Genomic DNA, 20,580 nt, shown 5'->3' with positions numbered 1-20,580 from the left:
GCAGCACCACCAGCAAAGCAAAACCAGTAAGAAAATTACATGCAACCTCCACAGACTTTAAAAAAAATTATTATTAGAATGTGGTAACAAGAGGTAGCTCTTGACAGCAGCTCTTGGCTAGTAGTTTTTCTTTTAATGTTGATTAAAAATACAAAAATAATTAGGCCTGACACCAGACATGACAACCCAAACAGAAATTCTTAAAAATGGTCAATTATCCTGGCCTCTCTGAAGGACAACTTGATGAAAATCTTCCATTTTGATGGGAACAGACTATGATTCACAGAGCTATTTTGCAAAGGTCGCAGAAGAATGGATGTTTGTAGGCTCTTTTTTACTTTTTTATTTGCCCTGAATCCCTCAATGCCTGCAATTTGTTCTACATACCACAAATACTCTGCTGCTAAAGCCAAGGTATTTCAGCCTTTAAACTGTAGGGAAAACTTCCATGTGCAGCACTGGACCAGGCAGGTCTGTGACATTTTCTGGCAGTAATGAGAGTCTGTTAGAGCACTCAGCATTTTCTTTCCTTTCTTTTCTCTTCCTTTCCTTTAAGCTAACATCCTTTTCCTGTGCCTGACAGAGAAGGCAGTTGATAAAAGCTGAGTTCCTGTTCACAGATAAGTTTAGAAGGCAGTCCATCTCAGAAGTTCCTTGAAAAGCTATATTCCTACCACCTCATTTTCCCCCCTGTCAGAGACGTCTGAGCCCCACACAGGAACCAGGCTCACATTGTTCAACAGCCACGGACGTTTCCACAGTAGCTGGGAGGGCCGAAAGCTCTTTCCGCTCTTTGTTAACAAATTTTTTTTTTCCTTCCTTCTTCCAACTTTGCAGTTAAAGAATATTGCCAGGGAATTTCTGAAGTAATTCAGGCTGAGCTTCAGAGAAAAGAACAAGAGGCAGGTGTAACTGGGGGGGGAAGAAGCCCAGGATGCTCGTGAAGCTTTTGCTGGTCTGTAGTACAGTAGGACTGGCAAAGCTGGTGGAACACGCAGACCATCATGGATATCGTGATGGTTCTGTGCACAGCTTAAAGCCACCAGTTCATGAGACCTCTGCACACCCCCAGAGAGCTCCTCTGCCACGCCAAGAAGGTTACTGGGAGGCAGAAGGGCTCAGGGAGGATACTCAAGATTACCCTTCAAGTGTGATCTCCTCACATCAGGAAGAGAGGGGGGATTTGGAAGATGCAAGCCCACAACCCCGAAATGGGTAAGTACCCCAGCATGTCTGTCTTACGTATGAGTGCAATCCTCTCTGATACTTTATATTCTGTTGATACAGGACTGTTTTCATTTGAAGTTTCTCATTAAAATACATTAGATTTCAGGGGCCAATCTATATCCAAACAAGAGTGGTTTAAATGCTTTAACTACACAAACAGAAAGCTGAATCACCTGTGGAGGATGAAACCACAGATGGGACCAGCTCTTTGCTTAATCTAAGCAGCAGAATGGGGTTAGGGGTGTGCACACATCTGGCAGAGGGGAAGCTTCCCAGTTCTGCCATAAACCAAAACACTACCTCTGGCAAAGCAGAATTAGAGGAAGTTAATTTACTGACTGTTTCTTATCATGAACTAATGCTGATTATTTCTGCTGAGCATAGCAAACTTTGCCCATCAGCAGACTGTGCCTGCCTGCAGACTTGGGCCTTGGAAATGGAGAGGGAAAGGTAATGGCAGGATGTTAGCAAAATAAAAATAGTGAGGAGTAAATATAACAAAGTAAAGAATAATGAATAAGAATTAAAATTACTACAAATTTCACATCCCCACCCCCTTCCAAAGGTTTTCATGCCAGCAAAATGCTTTTCATGGTAATCTGTAGCAGAAGAGTAGTCATTCTGAGAGCAAAAGGCATGTACTTCACTAGAAATACCCTATGATTTGTTTAAGTTTTACAGGGCATATAAGTAGGTCTCTAAATGTTTAAAATAGATGAAAACCAAGCAGGACAGTGAATGAATCTTTTATGGCCTTGATGGATGGGTACAGGAAAACCCTGTTCAGGAGAGCTGAAACAGCAGCACTCTGAGTGCTGTTCACAGCTCAGTGCTTTAGGATGCCCTGGTATTTTTCCCTTTAAATGCTCTTGAGGAAAGGAAAAAAGTGAGATGGAAAGAGACTATAAAACCTTGCTCATGTCATGCTTCCCTTTCATGCAAACTGAAGAATGCAATCTTGTTTCTGATCTGATCTACATGTAAAATTAAGGCCTCCCTTCAGCATGTAGCATGGTGAGTGTATGAAAATCTTACTGTCCTTCATACTACACCTTCCCAAAAATCTGTACCTCCCCCTAGGAGCCCCAAGGCACTTCCCTAAAGCCTGCAAGGCTTCCTGATAGGTAGGGTTTGATAATGACATGCTCTGTTAATTAACCAACTCCTGGTTAATGCAGTTCAGACATGGTCAAAGGAAGGAAACAAGGCCCAGGGGGTACTCTGGGAGTCCAAGTTATTCTTCAAGGTGGTAATCATTTGACTGCTGGTTGAAATGCTGAAAATGTTCTGAAAACTCCCAGTACTATGAAAATTCAGTGCTGTAAAAAGGTCAGCATGATGCTGTAATATACTGTCCTAATCAGGATTCCTTCCTTGGCTCTGTAGCTCTGTTCAGCACCAGCTTGTCTAATTCAGCTCAATACCAGCTATGACTCATCCTAATTTCCTCCCAAGGAGAGAAATACTTCCTTCTTTTATGAAGATAGTTGCATAATGAGTCAAATCATAACATTCTTCCCAATTATAAAGCTATGTGGATGACTACAGACAATCCAAATCTAGCCTGGCAGTAGCTTTAAGGTATTTGCTGTTTTGTAGAGCTGTCACACAGCACACAAAAGTCCAGGCAGCTGCTAGGTTTTATGAAAGAAATTCGAGCCTCTGAGAGGAATTGTATCTAAAAGTAAAGGGAGAGAGTATGAATAAGAAGGGATGTCACAATTATTCTTGTAGCCACACTCCAAATTCTAAAATGGTTGAAACAACACACCTTCAGAACATGAAGTCCTTGCATGCCTGTCAGCTGCTATGGCTGCAGTACCCTGCTAGGCACAGACAAGATGTTGTCATGAATCTGGTATTTCCTTCCTACAAGTGTGACACATTCCCTGGAAAAAAAATATCAATAAATGTGTTTATATATCTCAGGACGAGAACAATAAGAAAAACATCAGGAGTTAAATACTAATTGAGAGATAAAGGGAAAGAAAGACCTGCCATAAAAAGGTATGACAGACATGCCAAATAAAGTCCATGATGGTGGAGAATAGTTTTCTACCAAAATGATGTCTCACATCTAGTTTGCTTTTGAAATAAGAAAATACTTTTTTTGCAGAACTAGGAAACCAAGTCTATGGTAACTTGGTCTTTGTGACAATGTTTGGACTCCCATTATTTAAAAAAATAAAAGAAGTATGTGTTTAGTTCAGCCACTTCTTATTTTCCCTTTGGTAGTGACAAAATGTTCTTATATTTTTTAAAAATGTAGAGCATCATTTTTCATATTGCAGTTATTTGAATAATCGAGACCATCATGACTAAGTACTGCAAGGTATTAATCAGAATCCTCTGTTTCAATATGTGAGATGAAATGACTCATTAGATCCCAGTCAAATACTTGGATATGTTAGTTTGCTAATTGCTCTAAGAATAATAAGATTTCTCATGTAAGAGTTTTAAAACATAAATCAGTAAGAAGTCATTGTCCTTTAGAGGAAGAACTAGGTAACAGTATAGTATCTCGGCTGTTGCTTGTATCTGAACCAATAGGAGAAGTTCTGCATGTTCAATTGGACAAGTGTCTGCTTGTGCACAAAATCAAAACTATCAGGAGAAGCCAACTTTCCAAAGGAAATAAACTTTTATATTTGTTTTCTCCCCAGCATCTCTGTGGTTTGATTTCAGCTATTTTATTCTACTGCTGAGGTAAATTGATTCACATGTACTCAAAACTTTCAGCAGAATTAAAAAAGGAAATTAAGAGACCTGTACATCAGGAACAGTAAGGCTCACAACTCAGATTTCATGCACTTATTGCTGTATTTCATTAAAGAAACCGAGACAAAAGAAGCACGTAAAAGGCACATGCAGCTCTGAGCTGCCTGCACCCTCTGTTAGCCTGACCTGTCTGTCAAGCAACACTGTAAACCAGATCACTTAAGCATTCCAGGCTAAAAATAATCTTAGGAAAAAGCAGAGGTTATTTTTAACCTTCCCCCTCAGTAGCAGCACTGACAGAGCCAGTTCCCAGGTGGATGGCTCACTCTGCAAGGGAGAAATGGCCAGTGGTGCTGGAATGGGAAGGAGCACAGCAACTACAGCTGGCTTCCCCAGCTAGCCAAAGTCTCACAGAACTTCTGTTTCCAGAAGTGTAATCATTCCCAAGTGGCCCCTGTTCTGGTTTTGCCCTGCAGCTGGACATGTTCATTTTTCCTTCTTTCTTCTTAATCCATAAACACACAGTGTCATCTCCTGGGATTTTTTTTTTACAACATACCTACAATAAATGGATAAACAAAATTAAAAAGTCCCCGAACTCTACCACCCGACATATTAAATAGGAAAAGCAGAAATCTTCAGCTTAAGTAAATCCTTAATTTCACTAATATATTTTGAGTTTTGGACACACAGTTCTCTGAAGATTTCCTAATGTCAGCCAGGGGTGTTGTTATCTCTCTGAAACAGGCACCTCTTCCTCTCACTCCACATCAAGGAGCCACAAAGAATCAGGCCTGTTCTCGTGACTACCCACTGTGCCAAAACTTGTAACTATCCTCCCAAGTGTACACAAGCAGAGAAAACCCAAATCAATTATTCTAAGGAAAGTCAATGTTCAATCTTAATAGCTTATTACTTTTTGTCTGCTTTTATAGGAAGAATCCATTAATTCAATTAAGACCAGTTTCACATTGACTCATCTATTTCTTCAAAACAACACAGGGGCTTTTGTAGGAAACTTATGGGATACTGAAATTTTCCATCAAAGGGGCACAGAACATAAGCTTAAAATAAAAGTTTGGATGTAGTGCAGCTAAAAGTGACCTTCACCCCTTGACATCCTGCAAAGCAGTGGAACAGCCATTGAGTGCTCAACAATAGCTTTGGCAGTGCCAAGTGCATCAACAGAAGCGATGGTTTCCTATCAAAGGCACTTGGCTCCTTTCAGGACTTCAGGAAATTCTCCAATATTTGGCTATCATTGAATGGCTCAGCTGCAGGTGGAATAGCTCCCCATTAGCCTGCTTGATACAAATGACACAGCTCCATTCTACACTGTGCAGGAGTTATTGAACCCTCTGTGCCCACGGGATTGATTTGTTTCACAGCTCATTACTGCACGCTGCAGCTATGAATTTCTTCAGCAGATAGCAAGGGAGCTCCTGTTTCAGCATAGCCACAGAATCACTGTCAGCACTACCACCACCTGGACCCAACACCTTCCTGCTTGTGCAGGTCAGAGCCCCTTGAACAAGTGATCAGTGGGCAGCCCTGAACATATCTCCCCTCATGCCCCAAACTTGGTCAGGGCAAACCTTGTCACATGCTGCCTGCACCCTGAGTGTGTGCCACTGGGTAACTTGGCTTCCCAAGCAGTTTTGACTCCCTGGCATCAGCACAGGTGTGCCAAAGGGTGTATTGTGGCTGCAATTCCTACTTCCAGAGGAGGTCTGGCAAAGGAGTGATCAGGCTGTACTAGAAGTGAACTTAAGACTGTAGGAATCAAAGGATAAAATCCAAGTGTAAGCTGCCCTCTCAATGGGCTGTAAAGCTTCCACTGAGGGGGGATAATAGAAATGAGGTAATGGCTGTGGATGCTCTTGAAGAGGAAAATCCTCTTGCATTTACTTCTCTAAAATAGTTTGTACATCAGTTGGATTTGGTTCAAAATCAGCTCCCAGCCAAGTCTGTTGTTCCTTGAACTCTTGCTCCCTGTTCAGGACTGCATTTACTCTGAAAGTCTTCACTGCACTATGGTTTTAGGGTGTCCTGCAGGACAGGACTACCCCAACAGATAACAGTTTAACTGTTGGAATACACACTGCATTCAACATGGGTTACTCAAGATCCTGGAAGATTTCCAGCACTGCATGGAAACCACATGTTTGGAACTACCATTGCCACTCTTTTCATTCCAGTTTGTTAGGGTGAACTACAAATCAATGTCAGCCCAGTGAAAACCAGGGTGTTTCATGGGATGAGATACAGGAAGATGCCAGACCCTGCCTGAGAGGGTGTTCTACTCCCTTTGGGAGTTTTCCTGAGGGAAAGAAGGAGAAATATGAGAGTTTCTGCTGTCTGATTCTAATACACGTTGCTGGCTGCCTGGGAAGAGCTGGAGAATTCACTGACAGACCACCAGGCATCACATGTCTGCTAATTAAAAACCCAGTAGCACACCATGCTGCTTTAGAGAGCCAGTGCCTTCCCCAAGAGCTGAACACTTTCTGTATTCCATAAAATAAAAAAAGATACATCTGTGTCAATAATGACACACAGAGATTTAGTTTAGATTAATTTAAATGTGGTACTTGATTTCTGTTTTATTGAGGCTGCTTTTTCTTGTCAGTGAGATACTGCACTGAGGAGAAAACCAACAACAGCTAAAGCCTCTGTCTTATATTCTTCTTCAACTGATATAAATCAGAAGTCATTCTGTACAAGTCAGTGGAAAAGCACTTATTTAAACTGAAATAACAGTCTTCTACTACCTTCCTATAGGACACTAAGCAGGAATTACTGCTTATCTGTTGCCTTTTGTGCTGTATAGGGAAATGTTATGGTCTTGAAAAGTTTTGCACACTGTGAGTAGTAGACATAGGCATGGCTAGGCAGGAGTTTTCAAAGTAATTATAGATACTGGCTTCCTTGAGAAAAGAAACCTGAGGAAACTGATGGTGAAGGACAACAGTTGGACCAGTACAGCCAAAGGAATAACAAAACTTAGGAAAAACATCCCAACATCCCGAATTCCTGAAGCTTTTGTTCAGGCAAAAATTCCACTGACCTAGGAAACATCTAAAATTATGCACTGCAGTGCCAATCAAGAGAACATGTAGCAAAGAGAACTAAAGTGTGTCAGCCCCTTGCTGAGCTGGGGAGCATCACTCACACTCACTGACACACTGTAATTGTCTGTATGAAGGAAAGACACTAGCCCATATTCATCTGAGCAGAGCAATTACTGCAGAGCAACCATCTAACCTTTTCTCCTGGTTCTGTGGGTTTTATTTTGTTTCCTATGATATAAGGTGGCCCAGTGAAATCCTAGAATCAGAGAAAGAACTGCCTCCATTTTGCTATGTTTCAGTAAAAGCAGAATTAGATCCAATGTAGGAAAAAAATAATCTTCATATCAGTTTCCAAACACCTGAAAGATTCAAATAAAAAGAGCTTGAGCTAACCTATATTTGCTGAATCTTATTTAAATACAGAACGCTTTGTCATCAGATATATTTAACCTCAGACATAAGAATACAGTTGCTTATTCTGCCTCAGAATTAGACAGAAGTGAATAGATGCATGTGAAGACTATTTAATAAGATTAATTCAGAATTAGAATGCAGTCTAGGGGGAAAAAACCCTAACAAACAATACCACAAGCTAGCAAAGAAAGCTATTAAAACACTTCTTCCTGGTTTAAAAAAAACAGGGATTCATTTATTTGCAACGTGAACCAGGAAAAGCCACTGAACAAATGAAACATTTGCAGCCCTGAATTTGCTAGGGTTCCCTCAAGAGCTGCTCTAACTTTCAGCATTGTGATAAATGTTACTGTTCACCAGATTACAGGGAAGGTTTTTCTGCTCTCCTCACATGAGCAGCTTCTGTCTGTCCCTCACTCTTCCTGGCAGCAGAAGTTTGCACCAAAGGAAACTGTATTAAAGAGAATAAAAGCAAAGGATGCTAAGTTGGTTACATATTCAGTGAATGAAGCGACATAGTTACAAACAGGAGAATAAATGCAGCAGCAGAACACAAAGCTGCTGTTCCAGAAACCAGCTCAAGAAAGAAAGAAAGTGCTATTTGTGAAGGAGCAGCCCTTTGAAATTTCACAGCTTGAGAAGTCCTGCATGGCTCACTGAACTTTAGATCAAGCCTTTCTCAGTCTTTCACATTGATGCACTTAACATTAAAGAATGACGTATTTTCCCTCAAGGTTAATCCTGTTAAGGAGTATTTTTAGTTACAGATAGCAAAGTTTCCCTAAAGGAAGCATTTGACAAGTTGTGCAAAAAATCCTGCAATAGAAGTTTCATCTTTGGCACATGTATCTATTTGGCAGCTCATTACAGGCCTTATCGACTTGAGGAAAGAATCAGAGTTTACTCTGATAATTTTTATGGAACTCAAAACCTCTGAAAGTTTTTGTGATTAAAACCACAACATGGTATTACATAGCCCTTCAGTTCCACAAATTAGACCTTTAAGATCAAGTGAGAGAGAACTAGTAAATAGATAGTAAAGAAAACTGGACATAAAGAACTGTGACAAGCCTTAAAGGAGGTTTTGATTGAGAGTCCATCATATTCCCCCTTTACCCCCACCCTCATCCTATTCATTCTGCAGAATACTAGTAACTGTCCAAAGCAGGCATCAAGCTGGCATCAACCATGGATTCAATTTCTGATACAACATAACCCCTTTTCTACAACTGGGAAGCTCACCAGGTACATCCAACACTTCAACATGTTTTGAAAAGGAATCCTTGTGTTTTCTGTTCTGTTTATGCACATCCACCTGTGCAATATAGCAAAAACACTCACAGTCCCACAGTGCCTCATTCTTGCTCATACAGGTTGATGCATGTGCACATTTGGCTCTGCTTTATGTGGCTGACATGACTCCAAAGATTTCTTAGGAAGGACTTGCACATAGTGGGAAGAAAAAATCAGCCCAGATGATGATTCACTGGGTGTGGATTGTTTTCATTAGGAAAGAACAAAAGCCTGAAGCCAAAGAATCCTGTTTTAAAAGGAGGTTTCCACATTGAATGCAGACTCCTGCCTGGATCTGGCAGACATCCCGCTGGCAGGGGCAGGGATCCTGCACCTAGCAACGATACCAGCGAGCTCCAGCAACAGTGCCTGGGCACTTTATTTCCCCAGGAACAGTAGAGAGGATTTGAGGGGGGAAAGCCTCTCCCAGCTATGCCTTGCCAAACACATGAGAGAGGACAGCCCAAAACCAAGCACAAACCAGGTCCCTGTTTTAGAGTTATTTAACTGACACCAAATTCCAGAAAAGTGCCACAGCTGTTAAAGCCTGGCAACAGTAAACCTGGTAAACTTAGGCTTACCTTGGGGGCAGATGTCACCAGAGTACGTGTGCAGGTCTGCTGGATTTTACTGAGTGGTTTTATACTCTGACACAAGCAGTGTTTGACTCTGGAAGAGTAATGATTCAATAAAAAGTTGTGGATTTGTCTTCTAGTTCAGTCCTGTAAGAACCAAGACTCACACTGATCATAGGCCCAAAATTTCCTCCAGCCACTTGTAAAGGCCTCAAAGCTACAACTCAAGCAAGTTGTTTTGGCTGGAAATCACAACAAAGGCAACAGCCTCCTTCCCTGACCTGCTTTCCCAGCACTGCAGCCTTTGCCAGATTCCTGCCCTTGCTTCTACTCGATGAAATTTTTGCTTGCATGAGTGCTTGCTGAAATCTCAATCACATTTTCCTTAAGAAACAAGGAAGCAAAACAGGCTACAGCCCAGCAAGCCTGGTGAACTGTTCCCATCTAGCCCAGGCTGTCTGCTCTTCCATCCTGATGTTTTCAGCTTCCTTGCAGCTTCCTCCCCTTCTCCTGGCTGCTGCAGTGCCAGCTTCTGCTTTTGTGCAGGACTCGGTTCCCCATTGTTTCACCAACTCCCTGAGAGGGGCAAACTTTTTCCATATATGCTGATAGTTGGAGATTTGGTTCCTGTATTCCCATTTAAAAATACACTGCCTAAAGTTCAGCTGTTTCCATTATAGTTAATACTCGTCACTTCCTGCCCCTTCTGGTCTTGGATTTAATAATCAAACTTCAGCTAACACTGTGTGCCAAGTCTTGACTTTAAAGGAAGAGGCTCAACTACACTCTGGGATTAATAGCTGCCTATGTAATTCTGTCTTGGAAAATTAATCAGACTATTAAAACTCACTTGTCCTTGCTAGAAGCATAAAACTAAAACAACCCTTTTCCCCCCTAAAATTATTTTCCTGCAGGTGATGGGAGAAATTGTTTTGAAGCTAGCCCATTTCATAAAATCCCATCATTTACTATATTATCTTGAAGAAGTAATACTTAGGAAGATATTAATGGAGTTAATGTTGGACTAAGTTTTCAGAAGCAGTCTGCCTCAACCTGATGAGTCAGTCATTAGGCATCTGAAATGGCAACATGCCTAGAAAGGCAATTTGACATTTAAAGTGACATTAACCCACAGGTTATCATAGGTTGGAAATTTCTCCTGCAGAATGAAAGGACTGGAAATGGAACTAACACATCAAAGTTCAGACAATCAGCCCTTTTGTAACAAACTCAGATAAACATCTCAAATGAAAACAAATGAATTGGGAGTGGAGGGAGAAGGTATAAAGCATTTTCCACTTTCCTCATCATACAGCTGGGAAAAAATACAAAAGTAAAAATAAAGGCCTTTCTGCATTTCACTTTTTCTTGGCACTGCTACAGCCAGAGACTTAGAGACCTACTTTCAAACTCTTTTCCCACGTTTTTCTTCCATTAGGAACTGGTGTTCCTTCACGCAGTCCCGGCTAGTCACATACATAGAAGCCTGCATGAAGGAGAAGTACATTGTCAACTCCCAACAGCCCTGCCCAAATGGAGCCCCAGACTGCCAGAAGATCATGTAAGTGTCCTAAATAAAACCAGTGAAGAAAACAGAATTTTCTCTGAAATATCTAAAAGATGTTTTCAATAGTACTGAAGACTCATCATTATTTCTAGGGGTGTTTAAAACAAATTTTTATCTTCTTTGGTAGCCATGACATTTTGGAATAATGTGTTTAATAATAAAGCACTCTACACCCCATCAGAATACTAGAGCATTCAGGATCAGTCCAAACTTTTAGAGTCCTTGCAAAGGACTCTATTACAATAAATCTAATGCCCAGACCCTTCCTCCCCAGGTACAGGACAGCTCTGAAGCCAGTCTACCAAGTGAAACAGAAGACTTTGAAGTCTCTGCAGTGGAAATGCTGCCCTGGATTTACTGGCAAGGACTGTGAACAGAGTGGTAAGCAAAGCTGGAGAACAAGTATAGCAATGAATGACTAAATGCCAGGCACAATGGCAAGAAATGGATTTGCCTAATTTTTCTCCTTTTTTTTTTTTAGAATTGATGCCTTGTTTTGTTCAGTCTGCTATGTCCCAAATGACAGATACTTTGAGACAAGAGGAGTCATAATTAGCTGCAATTAATAGTTAAATAGCATTAGCTACTTATTCTTCTGTTAATAGCACTTTTGTAATCATTACACATGGAGAAAGGCATTAATTTGCTGGAAAGCTTGTCAGATGTCCATCTTAGGCAAGTCCATCTAGAATGCCTAATTCCAGGTAGAAACCGGTGACATCAGAAAGCAACACTAGTATGTGAAATGTGAAAGCAATTATCTGGCTTAGAAATCACAAAGTGTCCAAGTTCAGAGAAGAGGGCAGCCTTCACTCTGCAGTTTGCATTGCTCCTCCTCTCTGCTTACCCTGGCTGCAAAGGCACTGGCTCCTTGAGCAGGGAGCAGCTCTACAGGACAGGCAGGAACAGTGCCCAGACTGTAACCTCCAGGAAAGCTCCAGGAACAGCCTTCAGAGTGAACTACTGTAACCCATTGCACTGGAGAATAAAGCAGTGGGGGCAGCACGTTGAGGGAGGGGATTTTTTCCCTCTACCATGTCCTCCTGAGACTCCACCTGGAGTCCTGCACTCAGCTCTGGGGTCCCCACCTTAAGGACATGGGCCTGCTGGAGTGAGTCCAGGAGCACCTCTGCTATGGATGCAGCCTGAGTGAGCTGGGGCTGCTCAGCCTGGGGAAGACAAGGCTCCAACGAGACCTCAGAGCACCCTCCAGTACCTAATGGGGCCACATGAGAGATGGAGAGGGACTTTTCACAAGGACATGTAGTGGTAAGACCAGGGAAAATGGCTTCAAGCTGAAATAGGGCATGTTTAGTATTAGGAAGAAATACTTTGCTGTGAGGGTGGTGAGGCACTGGAACAGGTCTCCAGAGAAGCTGTGGGTGGCCCATATTTGGAAGTGCTCAAGGCCAGGTTGGATGGGTCTCTGAGCAGCCTGGTCTAGTGGGAGGTTCCCTGCCATGGTTTTTAAGTTGGTTTTTAAGGCCCCTTCCAACTCCAACCATTCTATGATTCTATGACCTGTGCAGCTGCTAATAAAGAGAGAGAGAGGAGACAGTATAGTTTAAAAATTGAGTGGTGGTTTAAAAATGGCATTGGCAAGATTTAGCAAATAATACTCAAAAAGCAGAATTTAAACAGATTTAAGAATTTAAATGGCATTAAGGGAATTTAAATGGATAAAAGGTAATTCACTCTAGCAATTAAGTCAACCCTAACAATAAAGGCAAACATAAGTCTTAAAATTTTTCCACACTCTACATCTAACTCACCTACAGACTTCACGGATAAAAATCTCTGTAGGTTTAACTTTTCTTCCTAGATAGCTTTCATTTTTGAGTTGATCTCTTGGTGAATTTCACTCATAAAATATTATGGAAAGATTATTATTATTATTGGAAAGATATCACCAAATGCAGTGCAACTATTTTAGTCTCTATTGTTACACTCATTGACCAAAACCAGCTCCTCCATCAGTATCTTCTCATTTGTACAGCATCATTTACTGCTGCTGCCACCAGAATGTTCAGGTAACTGTGGAACAAGGAAGAGGAATTTGCAGATCTCTAGATGGGACCCCCAGAAAATAAAAAGGCCCCATTTATTTGCAATAGACTAATTTCTTAATGAGCAAATCTTGGCATGAGTTAAAAATTCACACACTATACTGCATAGCACTGCCATGTATACAAGGTTGTTTTCCAGTGCAGGGAAAGTAAGTTCTCCAGAGAAGGTGTTCTTTCCCCAGGAAGCCTGTCTCCACACCATTTACACAACACGTGAAATTCCTGTGTGGTCTTGCTAAACTGCAGTAGTTTCTGCATTTAAAACATTCTCACAGCTGTATCATATCTCAATTACAGATCCTAATTTCATTCTGGTGCCAGGAACTGAAACTGAAGGACAAGAAGAAGAGTTCTCAAACCACAGTATGTGCTCGAAGTTATTTTGTCATCCTTTTACCTCTCAGTCACTGACCAGGAGAAAAAAAAAAATAGAAAAAAAGATTAGAAACCGTAATTTTAAAGTGATATGCTATGGACAAACTCTCTAGTGAAAGCATTCCTTGGGAAAGCTTTGAAAGAATACATTTATTGACATAAATGAGGGCTTTTGCTAGAACACTCTGTGAATGTTCACAACAAAGCACCCCAAAATTTCAAAGCTGTCTGATCAACAGTGGATGCCAGCTGGTGCACAGCCTTACCCCTTTCAGTGGCATGGATGTTAACCCTCTGCTCTGCAAAGTGGGTTCACAGGACAGCACACCATGCTCACAAAAATCTACCAGAATAACAATCCACTGAAAATGCTATTTTAGAACGGCCCCCCAGAAGCTCTGAGACTACAATTACAAAACTGTAGACTTGTATCTTGGGCACTCCACCCTACCAGTGTAAGTACCACGAAGGACCCTCCCTTACCACCTGGGAAGTGGTGTGGCTTGCAGTGCTATTAAATGCCTTTCAGGAATTAGCTTCAGGGAAGTATTGCACACTTTGAAATCTACACCTGAAATTCGCAAGTATTTATTTAGAAAAACATCAGTTAAAGGGCCCCTCTATGAGTCAGCTCTGACACACACTGTGCTCCTGATTCCTCAGTGGAATGTCTCAATTGCTCCTTCATCCCCTCCTTTTATTCTAGGCTGTTAAACCTTGCCATCCTTTCAGTCAATGGCTTGAAAATAGTTAGCATTCCAAAACATTTTTATGGCATGGCCAGATTTCTAATAAAGAGCATTTTATTGCCATCATGGCGGTTGTAGCTGAAGTTCTCTGCAAATATTTGAATATATTTGAATCGCTGTTGGAAAAAATCCTTGCAGATAAACTGCAATTTAAAGTGCCAGAAATCAACAGACTCCCTAAATGTCAGTGCAAAATTTTCAGAATGAAAACCAGACAGGTGTTCTCAGAGGTCTTGCATGAATACCTGTCACCTGGTCGCTGCACCCTGTTGCATGACTTTGTTTTTCTAATCTTGTGACTAGTGTCAACATCAGTGGATTCAAGAGAAATGTTCGAAGTCATTCAAAATCATGAGGCATTACTGGATGATCTTCAAAGTGATATTCATCAAGCAGCCAGCACCTTAGGTGACTTACAGAGACTATTTGAAAACAACGGTACAAGCATGGTGTTAGAAGTGAACGAGAGCAATTCAGGTGAGAGGTCTGATGCAGAATTATCAGCCCATGACAGGCCCTGTGAAGACACACAAATCAGAAAGAAAATGTGAAATCAAAAACACACTGATATTCCTTGGTCTGCTGGTTGCTTCTACAAGAGAAAAAAATGGGTGCAATTCCAATGCAAATGAATGAACCAAAGAGTAACTCAAAATAGAAATGAGAGGAAAGGCACTGTTCAGAATACGCCTTAATCACAGAATATAGAGGTTGCTTATATTTAAAATTTGTTAACCTTACTATTTTGCTTCTATGGCTTTTTCTCTTCTGTGGGGATGCAGAGTTTAGATCTGTTCTATTTCCATACTCATGCTATATTCTCTGATGTGTGGAATATCACACTGGTGTTACATGATAAAATGTAACATTTGACCCATCTCTGGAACATCATTTCTGCCATATACAGGAATGAGAAAAAAAAGAGCTGCTGAATTTAACCTACCATAGTGAGCCACTGGCTTACAGAAACATTTGCTAATGATACTATAATATCATATAATATATAATGAGATTATAGTACTTTGTGAACTTCAAGGCACTTGAGTTTGAACTTTGAAGTCAGAAACTGAGCCTTAATATAATTCTCATACAGTTCACATACCTCACAGATTTTTCAAGTTATTTACTCCTGACCTGGAATATTCAGCTGTTAAGATGCTGTATAACCTTGTGGAGTTGAAAGCATGAGAAAAATAACATTATGACACAATCAAAAAAGGAAGAGCCCACCAGCTAAGAACTGTTAAGAAAATGGACAGTTATGGCCACTGGAAAAACCACCATCCCAACCAGGGGTTTCAAAAGCATCATTTTTAAGACATAAATGGGGAAGTCAATACATATCCAAGTTATTTTCTGTTCACTCTTAGACACCTCAGACACTTCTCAGATAAACTGCTTCATAGTAACCTTGATTTAACAATAGGCTATTTTTGCAATTGTTGAAATTTATCATGAGGTCAGATTCTGGGGAGTAAGACTGCAACTACTATAAAAAAAATAACACTTGAGTTAACCTGCTTAGATTGTATTCCAAAAGCAGAACTTAAATTAATTTTTTTTTTCAACTGTATTAACAGATCGTCAGGAAAGGCTTCTGCAGCAAGTTTTGTTTCCTCATGTGGAGAATTTTCTAAGGAAACATTTTAACCCAATGTGGGCAAGCTTCAACAAAAGCTTACAGAACCTCTCCAACATAGTAAGAAACCTGTCCCATGATGTGGAAGCCAACAAGAAAACCATAGAAAGATTCCAAGAAAGCACTGTGCCCAAGAAGGAATTCCAGGAACTAGGAACTAAATTTGAATCAAAAGTCCAAGAAAACATAGTGAAAGTTGATCAGGCAAAAAGAGATATAGAGAACAAAGTGCACATGCAGCAGGCTAATATTCACTATAATCTCAGCATGATCAAGGCAGATACTGACACAAGACTCAAGCAGCTTCATAAGATACAGCAGTCCCATTTCTTAGCTTTGAACAACAGCATAGCAAACATGAAACAAGAGCAAAACCTTCTTGAAATTAAATTGGAAGCTTTGAAAAAAAATTTAACTGAACTCTCTTTACATCATGGTCCCAAAGATGAAAACAGCCAATTAACCATCAAACATATGAATGAAATACTGTCAGGGCATGCCAAGCAGCTTAAAGAACTTTACATGGAGTCAGATGTGGCCTTTCAGAATATTGCTGTTTTAGAGAGGTGGTTTAAGGAGTTAAAGAAAAACATCTCAAAGTATAGGCCAGAAGATCTTACAATAACTTTAGCTGAGAAATCAGTTATTATGGAAGAAAACAATGCAGCAATGGAAAGGCAAATATCAGAGCTCAACTACACTCTCTCAAACCTCCAGGAAAACTATTCAGATCTGCTGCGGTACATGGAGGAATGCAATTGCCACAGAGTATCTACTGACACTGATGTACTGGAGGAAGATCCAAGGAATAGCACTTATTCCCTTGAAGATACCCAGTCAAAGCATATGAAGCACTTGGAGTCAGTTTTCAGAGATTTCTTCAAGAGTGAAATCGAAGAGCTCTCCTCAGCTATTCCATCCATCCATCTGTCTCTTAATCTCCGTCAAGAGGAGAACAGACAGCTTCAGTCACAGGTAACAGCTTTTTCAGAAGACATGGGCTTGCTGAAGAAGAAAGATGAAGAAATTCATCGACACATCAAGTATCTCAACAGCTCTTTTAGCTCTCTTTTGAAAGATGCAATGCGGCACGAAGAAGCACTGGAGGCTTTACTGAGACACGAATTTCTGGATGTCTTTTTTGAAGATGATTTTAGTAGCCTAATACCATCAGTATTTCAGCTGCAAGAATCTCTCAGACACTTCTCAGATAAACTGCAAGAACAAAATGTGACTATAGAATCTCTTAAGAGATTTCATCCCTTGGACAGAAGTCATCAGAATAATCATGATGCTCATAAACCTCCTAAGCACCCTGAGGAGGAAACACAAACCTCCTCAACTCTTCATGAAGTCAGCAGTCAACGCAGTGTCATAGAACACATGGAACCTAACCATGAGGCTGCCAAAGATGACTCCTTGGAGAGCTCAGCTTATAATGATATCATGACTCTGAAGAATGATATCAAACACCTGAGCCTGGCAATCAAGAGGCATGAATCCAGAGATGACATAAGTCTCTGCTGCAATCATACAATAGCAAATGCAATCGAGCCACTCAACGTTTCTGTAGAAATTCTCTCTGCAGATTTAGCAACCATCAAGCGGAATCTGGAGGAACATCTGGTGACTTTCAAAAAACTATTTGGAAGCAATGAAGAATTAGGTGCCTCAAATATAAGTGTGGATGTTACAAAAATTCAGTCAATGTTGCACAAAAAAGGGAGAAGGCAACAGAAAGGTCAAGACAAGCAGAGAGACAAGAAAAGGTCTGAGAAGCATAGAGAAAATACACAAATAAGTGGAAGAAATACAGTGCAGACAGAATTTGTGGAAAAAGGTGTGTTCTTTTATTTTACTTGCTCATTTACAGGTCTAGCTTCTTTCTAGGCCCCGATGCAAGTTCCACAAACAGAGCATATTAGTATTAGTTTTAGGAACTATCAGGTATCTTGTGGGATGCTGGAGGGAAATTCTGACATTACTTACATCCTCCCCCTCCACCAGTTTGAGTAGAGAAAAAAAAAGCAGTCTGAGTGAGAAGCAAGTTAATATTCTGCTATATTTTGGGTAAGGCCAATAAAATTACACCTGTTATAGCTGCTAGGAAATTGTTCTTCAGGTGTTTTGAAGACAAATTTTGTTTGTAGGTGCTCATGTTAACGCAGTAACAGTCTTCTCTTAGTAAGCTGATGTGGAATGCTTCTTTTTCCCCTGTCACTTTGTTACTTGGCTCTGGAAGGAGTGTAGTCGAAACACCAAATCCTTCTTGAGACAGACAGATGCATTAAATGAACTGCTGTAATTTGCAGAAGTGGAACAGGCAGGACTGACCAGAGGGCACGTACTCCCTCTCTTACAACCAAGCTTCAGATACATGTTTTCAGCTTACACTTGACTGGGACTGGCCAGTTCCCTTTCCCTGTAAGCATGTGACCATAAGCATCTGGTAATTACAACCACCACAGTTTTAACATTTGGCTTTTATGATTGCAGCCCTTGCTATGGACTAATAACAGAACAAAAATCAGCCCCTTTAGGCAGCTGTGCTGCAAAACTGTAGTTAAGACTGAATAAGCAGAGAACATATTTTTAGCTAATTTATTTTTGGGACAGCAAGAGAGCTATTTTTTCCCCCTGGGTGGTCCCAGTGTTATACTTTTCCAAGAGTGCCAGAGAATCATTTGATCTGCTCCAGTGCACATAACCATTTCCAGTGTCTAGCTTTGCAAAGAAGCATATAAAAATCAGGCCTGATAGGGATTCACCTTATCTCCCATCCTGATGATCTTGGGGAGAGGAGAGCACTCACTCACTGCTAAAATCCTGTTCCTCTTTTTCAGACTCATTGGTGGCATTCCATGTGGGATTCTCAGAAAGAAAGGATAAAGAGAAAACTGTGAGGTTTAATGAAACATATCTCAATTATGGAAACAGTTATTTCTCTGAACATGGCCACTTTAAAGCACCACATAAAGGTGTCTACCTGTTTGTCATCTCTGTGGAGTTCAGCTCAGGACCAGCACTGGGACAACTCTCCTTCAGCCGTGGGTACAAAAGAACTCTCTCAAGCAGTCAGAGGAAAACCCCACATGGAAACACCATGACTACTTTTGCTATAGCAGAAATGGAGAAGGGGGAGACAGTGTGCTTTGAATTGCTGCACGGCTCTGTAGTGAAGAGAAGCCCACCTGGGACAACTATGGGTGGATTCCTAATATCTAAAACTTGAGTAGTGACATTTATGTTTTATTAATCTCCTTCCATAGAAGCAACGGATGCATTCACTATTGCTTCATCTGTGATGTATTCAAAGCTACTGCATGTGTTTAAACATAGCACTACCCTAGGTTTGTCTTCATGCTTCTTTTCTGGAAGTGTTTGGCTTTTGATTAGTTGCTTATTAGCAGCAATGGGATTTCCTTTCAAGTGAAAAGCTAATGGTTTGGACTCCAGATGTACCAGCACACACATCCCCAAATCCTTCCAACGTGAGAACTGCACATAAATGTTTTGTGTGACTTTCTTCACTTCTAACACACATTTCTCCTTTCCCTTGGCAGAAGAATATCCTCTCATGACAAATACCCCCAGTGAGTGGCAAGGAAAAGGTTTTAGGTAGGACTGCACACTCTCATGATATGTGGATGGTACCTTAAAACCCAGAAGCCAGGGCAATTTTACCTTTTAGTTCTCTGTGCACCACAGGCTATCTTGGAAACTTCTGCAACTCACTTCAATGTTTCAGTCTGTGCACAACAGGAACACTAGAAGAGATCCATCAAACCTAGTAAAATTCACTCTATTGCCAGCATTTGCAAGCAAGGATCTCCAGTCTTTGTTTCTTGGCCTGTGATGTATTTCAGCTACTCTGCAAAAATTTAAGGCATTGTTAAGATGAGTTACATTTACAATTAGACACTAGGAAAATGTCAACAATATTTTAGAAATATTGGTGAAAATGCAGTTTATTTCTAAAGTTAATACTGAAGATTATAATGAATTCAGCCCAGAGTTCAGTATTCAGTAAACATTTTAAAACCAAGCAAGCAAAATCAAAATCAAAATGCAAGCTCACTGGTCTGTTGTCACTGCTGAATATAAATCTGTAATTAGTGTAAATCAAAGAGTAGAACTTCTGAAATGTAGAGGGCTTTTTGTTTCCAAAATTTCAAAGTGACCATGCCTGGTCATGTCTTAAAACTTTTCTCTTGTCAAATAAAACTTCCCAAAGACTTTCACTTTAAAGAAGTTCAATATTGTGGTATTTTTATCTATCCTAATACCTTACAGAGCAATATTAAAACAATTAAATTTGCCAATATTAAATGCACTTTGAAATTTTCAGTATTTTTGATTAACATACAAATTATTATGCAAATTGAACCCTTTTAAGGTAGCATTTTTTAACAAATCTATTCTGCTGTTAAGAATTTTCTCCCACTTACCTGTATTCTAAGCAATACTAACCTATCATTGTTAAAAACCTCCAACACATCGGTACCAACACACAATGCACTTAAAGCAACAGTCTGACAAGCAGACAATACCTATCTTTTGCAATAAAGCTACAAAGCAATTTCAGCTGACTTGCTGAGAAGATTGTTTTCTCTATCCTGAAAAGCTCAAGAAACCTAATAACAAAGAATGATCCTTATCTCCTCCTGGCCAATGCTGATTTCCACAGGAGATGGCCAGGCCAGGTGCTCCTGTTTTTCTAGCACAGAGCCATGGCTCACACTGCTGTGCTGCAGGCAGCACACAGTGCCTGCAAACTCAGTGTCATTTTCTGTCCCACTTTTGCTCATAGTATCTAAGGGAAGAAAGAGAAGAATAAAATTGAAGAGGTAAAATGAAGAAAACCATCAAATTGTAAGATGATGTTC

General features: G+C 40.5%; 1 protein-coding gene across 3 annotated transcripts; it reads left to right on the top strand.

Moving 5' to 3' along the window:
- The first annotated feature begins 868 nt into the window (after window positions 1-868).
- Window positions 869-20,283, top strand: MMRN2 (multimerin 2). 3 transcript variants are annotated; one of them, XM_021536182.4, is made up of 7 exons: window positions 869-1,215; window positions 10,737-10,859; window positions 11,140-11,246; window positions 13,229-13,294; window positions 14,359-14,532; window positions 15,636-17,534; window positions 18,538-20,283. In XM_021536182.4, exons 1-7 carry the CDS (start codon window positions 935-937, stop codon window positions 18,924-18,926), a joined length of 3,039 nt encoding a protein of 1,012 aa, XP_021391857.3. In that variant the 5' UTR covers window positions 869-934; the 3' UTR covers window positions 18,927-20,283. The 3 variants fall into 3 exon arrangements, with proteins under 3 accessions (XP_021391857.3, XP_085439398.1, XP_085439399.1); XM_085583272.1 differs by lacking the exon at window positions 14,359-14,532; XM_085583273.1 differs by lacking the exons at window positions 13,229-13,294; window positions 14,359-14,532.
- Window positions 20,284-20,580: the final 297 nt, after the last annotated feature.

Source organism: Lonchura striata, chromosome 6, assembly GCF_050655825.1.
Source record: "Lonchura striata isolate lonStrDom1 chromosome 6, ASM5065582v1, whole genome shotgun sequence".
Lineage (NCBI taxonomy): Eukaryota > Metazoa > Chordata > Aves > Passeriformes > Estrildidae > Lonchura > Lonchura striata.
This window is presented reverse-complemented; position numbering and strand designations above follow the sequence as displayed.